The 4768-nt window shown below is 65.2% G+C and overlaps 2 protein-coding genes across 2 annotated transcripts; one reads left to right on the top strand and one right to left on the bottom strand.

Annotated features, from left to right (window-relative positions):
* Positions 1-605: 605 nt before the first annotated feature.
* Positions 606-875, top strand: MNEG_14128 (hypothetical protein; the record flags this gene model as incomplete). Its single annotated transcript, XM_014037401.1, has 1 exon — positions 606-875. A coding segment is annotated over one exon (270 nt), but the record flags the coding sequence as incomplete, so codon positions are not given.
* Positions 876-2226: 1351 nt separating this feature from the next.
* MNEG_14127 (hypothetical protein) lies at positions 2227-4519 on the bottom strand (the record flags this gene model as incomplete). The annotated part of the gene is made up of 6 exons (XM_014037400.1): positions 2227-2352; positions 2646-2730; positions 3068-3180; positions 3484-3834; positions 3977-4103; positions 4314-4519. 6 exons carry the CDS (start codon positions 4517-4519, stop codon positions 2227-2229), a joined length of 1008 nt encoding a protein of 335 aa, XP_013892854.1.
* Positions 4520-4768: the final 249 nt, after the last annotated feature.

Here is a 4768-nt window from a genome sequence, read left to right as displayed (position 1 = left end):
GTATGGGGGCGGCGGCGGTGGCGGGCATGATGCTGCCACCGGGGTGCCGCGACCCCGCAGATCCAGATGCGGCGGACGAGGAGCAGCAGCGGCGCAAAGCCGGGGACGCCGCGGCCGCCGCCGCCGCCGCGGCGGGGGGAGTGCAGGGGGACGTGGCCGTGCCGCTCATCACATGCGCCCCCGACTCTGCCCTACTAGATGTGAGCCATGCATCAGCCAGCAGTTTTGGGGCTGGGGTGCACCGAACAACACAACTTGGGGGCCGGAAATGTGGGGCTTGTGACGAATCCGACCCTCCCAAGCTGTCCCGCGACGCATCTCCAGCGCCGCGGTGCCGCGGCCCACGCGCCGCACCCCATCCCAGCCCAACCACCAGCCAACCGTCGTCCGTGTTCCGTTCTCTCCGCTTATGAAAAGCAGCCTCCCAAATCTGACGCCGAACAGGCCCTCGAAAACATCAAACCCAAAGCCGCCCCAACCCCCAAAGTCCTGACGCTCATGAACAACAATCAAGTACACCTAAATCCGCGAAACCCGAATCCCCCTCAAACCGCACCCCCTTGATTCTAAACCCTGAATCCGAAACCTCCCTCACCTGCCCCCAGGTCCTGGGGCTCATGATCGACAATGATGTGCACCGCGTGTACGTATACGTTCCCGAGGCAAAGCCCGCCGTCGTCGGCGTCGTCACCCCGACAGACATCCTCCGCCTATTCCTGCGCCTCGGCCTTGGCGCCAGCAGCACTTGCGGCGGCGGCGCCGGCCGCGTCGTGGGGGTGGGGCCGGCGGGGGTCGCTGGGGTCGCGGGCGTGCTGGCGCGGCCGGCGGGGGCGCCGGCGCACCTGAAGAAGGCGCGGGTCGACGCGGCGGCGTGATCTGGCGCGAGATCTGAGGCCGTGATCTGCGCCGTGATCTGGCACCGCGACCTGACCAGGGTGGTTTGATGAGTTTGACGGTTTGTCATGTATTAGGAGGGGCATGATATACATATGCTGGGAGTCGGCTGCAGGAGCGCAGCTCGACGGCTGCTGGGCTGATGTCGGCGGGCCGGCGGGTGCGGACCCGCTGACCTGGCAGCGGCAGTTGCACGGCCCGATCCCTGGGCCCCAGCGGCCGCCCGCAGCGCGGCGCCATCGCGCAGCCGGCCGCCAGGCCGGATGCAAAGCGGCCGAATGGGGCTACGGCCCATAGCCCCATGGGGTGGGCGATAGGGCGCAGGCGCGTCAGGCGTGCCTCGCGCTCCGTTTGGCCCGGGGAACTTGCGACGCGCCGTGCTGCCGTCTCCCAAGGTGTTTGAGGCCGTCGGTCAAAGCTTGTGCACGCCTCACCCGCGCTAGTGCGCTGATTGTGATTGCGACCAAGGAACCGCCCGCCAGGCGCCCCCACATCCACTAAGGGCCACGGGTTGTATATGTATTCAGATGCAGGGGTGTCTTGTGGTTACGAGTTACTCTCAAGAGTGAGTGAATATAATCTGGAAACACCGCCGTCAGGCGACAAAAACGGACAGTGCCGTGCAAATGGAGGCGCAGTGCGACGCGCCAAGCGGCCGCCGCAGTGGGCGCTGGTCGGCTGCCGCCGCAGGGGCCGCGCCAAGGCCGGGAGGTGGCAGGTCAAAGTCAACGCGAAGGCTTCCGAGTCAAACGTGCCGCCTCAGATCAACAAAGAGGTTTGAAAGCTCGCCGGCAGCGGCGCTGGCCCCTCAGGCAGGCTTGCGTCTGCATTATTTTAGGGGATCTAGCCATCACCATCACCATCATGTGTGTGGCGGCCCCACAAGCAAGTGCAGGGGCTGCCCGTGTGCGCCTATGGGGCAGCTGCGAGCAAGCAAGGGGAGCTGCGATTCCCAAAAAACAGCCGCCGCCAAGTGCAAAGATATAAGCTGGCGTTTTGATCGTCGTCACGCTGGGATCGTGCTCCCTGCAAAAGCGGGGGCCCCTGAGCCGCGCACGCAGAGAGCGGTCGTGCCAAACGGCGGGCGTCGGGCCACAAGTCGCGGGCCATCAACGCGAGCGAGGAGCGGGTCGCTGATGATATCAGCAGCAGGTGGGCGCGGCAGCGGCGCTGGGCGGCCGCAGCGGCCGTCGCAGGAACGACTGAGGGCGCGGAAAGGCGCGAGCCGCACACCCCTGGAGAGAGCGCTGCGGCGGATGAGGTGATCCCGTGCTGATCACAGCATCTCAGATCGGATCTGATGTGCTCTGGTAGGGAGACGCATAGGGGCCCTCAGAGCTTGTGGCCCGCGCGCTCGGCCGCCGCCTGCGCCGCCAGGTAGCGGCGGTAGCGCTCTATCTGGCGCGAGAGTGACTGGTAGCGGTCCAGGCTGAAGCCTCGCTCCTCCATCTTCTTGCGCTGCGGGGCGGGGGTTGGTTTTGATTGAAATAAATGAGTGTATTTGTTTGTATGTGTGTGTGTGTGTGTGTGTGTGTGTGTGTGTGTGTGTGCCTGCGCGCACATGCGTGTAGAGGTAAACCAACAAAGTTTGCCGACGTGCAGGCCATGCAGGTTGTGGTGTGGACACGTGCTCATGCTCCGTTCCTCTTGCGGAGCGGTGGGGGTCGCCCACAGGGGGCCCCTTGGCTTGTGAGGGCGTGGCGCCGGGGCACACGCTGGGTTCTGTTTGCACGCGGGGTGCGGCTGCCCACCAGCTGCTGCCCAGTCCAGAACTTCATGAATGGCCCGTAGTCCAGCTCTGTGCCCTTTGATATGAAATATACGTACGCCAGCCAGCTGCGTAGCAACGTGTATGCGTGTGCGCGTGTGAGTGTGCGTGTTTGTGTGCATATGTGTGCGAATGTGTGTGGGGAGAGGGGGGTCGGAAAATTTTCCGGGAGGAGTGCGAGGGTCTATCACCAGAGAGGATAGGCCAACGCGCACTTTCATCAAATGACCTATCTGCATCTTCCCTGTGACGCATACTCACATTCACGTGCGCGCGCGCGCGCGCACACACACACACACACACACACACGATCACTCTATCTCTCTGTTACTCTCTTTCGTACAACTACACCCTCAATCACACGCACACTGCACACTGCACACATACGGATCCACGCCCCCCCACCTGTATGTGAGGCTGAGCATGTAGGCAATGGGCTCCATGACGTCCCAGCTGAGCTCCCAGTATGTCAGGTACACAAAACCCACCAGCTGACCCAGCAGGCCCACACAGCCGACCTGGAGGGATGGGGAGAGGGTGAATGTGCAAGAGAGAGTATGAGACAGTTGTGTGTGTGTGTGTGTGTGTGTTGGGGGGGGGGGTAACATTTGGCTGTGAATGGGTGTTTGTGTGCGTGTGAGAGTACGCCTCCAATGGCTGCGCATCACAGACGTGTGTCAGGAGTCGGCGCCCGGCTATGCATTCAGACAAGGCAGCTTTCACCTGCCTCTCGCCGCCCCTTTTTCCGCTGTTGCAGCGTCGAGCACCCTCTTCTCCCCCCAAACAAAAAATAAACGAACCAACCAATGCCGCGCACTGACATTGAGCCAAAACCGCGGCCACCGCGTCGCTGCCCGCTGGATGGCCCTGTGCTGCGCGTCCATCTCCGCCAGCTTCCGCTCGGCTTCCTCCAGCCGCTGACGCGCCTCTGCCGGGTCTGTCGGCACCACCTGGCGCCGGAAGGCGGGCGGGCACCAGGGCGGCCGCGCGGCTTCTGGCGGGACACCTGCTTCCTGTAGCTGCTGCTGGCCGCGGCGCCCGCCCCGCGGCGCTTTGCAGGGGCCCGCCCCTTCCTTGCCACCCCCGACCCTGTCCGCAGCCGGCAGCGGCGGCGCCCGCACGGCGATCGCGTGCTCCCCGCCGCCTGGCCGGCCCTGGACCCCGAAACCCGGCTGGCACTGAGCAGCTCCGCCCACCCAGCCGCGGCGGGCGCGCCCTTCGCCACCTGACCGCCCCAAAACCCTCAAAACCGGCCGGCAGCGAGCGGCTCGGCTCGGCCAAACAGCCGCGGCGCAGGCGCGTGCGCATACGCACCCGATACACCATCTCCGCAATCTCCTCTGGTCGCAGGTACACGACGCTGTTGAGCCGCAGCACCACGCCCGCCCGCATGAGCGCGTTGGCGCGCTCCTCAGCCTCCGCGTCGCTGTCGGCCGCGTTGCTGGGGGTTGGGAGTGTGTGTATGTGTGTGTGCATGTGCGTGTATTTAGGGGGCGGCGCGCAGGGCAAGGGGGCGCGTTAGGGTTGGTGCGGCGGGTTGTATGGCAATGAGTCGGGGTTTGGAGGCGCGAGGCGCGCGTGACAGGCGGCGGTGGTGGGCAGACCTCGCCGCAGTGCAGCAATGCAGGCAGCGCGCCGGGCCGCGGGGCACCCGCCGGCACCGCCGGGCGCAGACAGTCCGGCCTCGCGCCCCTGCGACCCAGAGCTGTGGCCGGTTGTGCAGCCCGCGACGGCGGTGCTGCCGCTGCCCGCAAGTGCCTTGGCCTGCCGCCGGCGGAAAAGCTCAGCTGCGCCGGACGCATGCGGCCGCGGCCCTGGCTCCCTTAGTGGTCCCCGTGCCCCACAATCGCGCCGCATTTGCTGCACAGAGCCGCACAGCGGTTCCGATCTCAGGTTTCGGGGCTCGGAATCTCGGGAGGCACCTGTTCTTGATGAATTGGATGAGATCTGGGTATGACATGTAGGGCTGCTCCTCTGATAGGGTCAAGAGCTCGTCCCTCAGTTTGGCGGCCTGGAGGCTCTGGGAATTTGCACAGGGATGAGCGGGGCAACAGTGGGTAAATCGGGTCAAAGAGGGTGCCTTCATAGAGCAGCCCAGTGTGGGGG

The sequence above is a fragment of the Monoraphidium neglectum genome (genome assembly GCF_000611645.1).
Source record: "Monoraphidium neglectum strain SAG 48.87 unplaced genomic scaffold scaffold04274, whole genome shotgun sequence".
Lineage (NCBI taxonomy): Eukaryota > Viridiplantae > Chlorophyta > Chlorophyceae > Sphaeropleales > Selenastraceae > Monoraphidium > Monoraphidium neglectum.
Note: the sequence above shows the minus strand (reverse complement) of the source record. Positions and strands in the feature narration are given on the sequence as shown.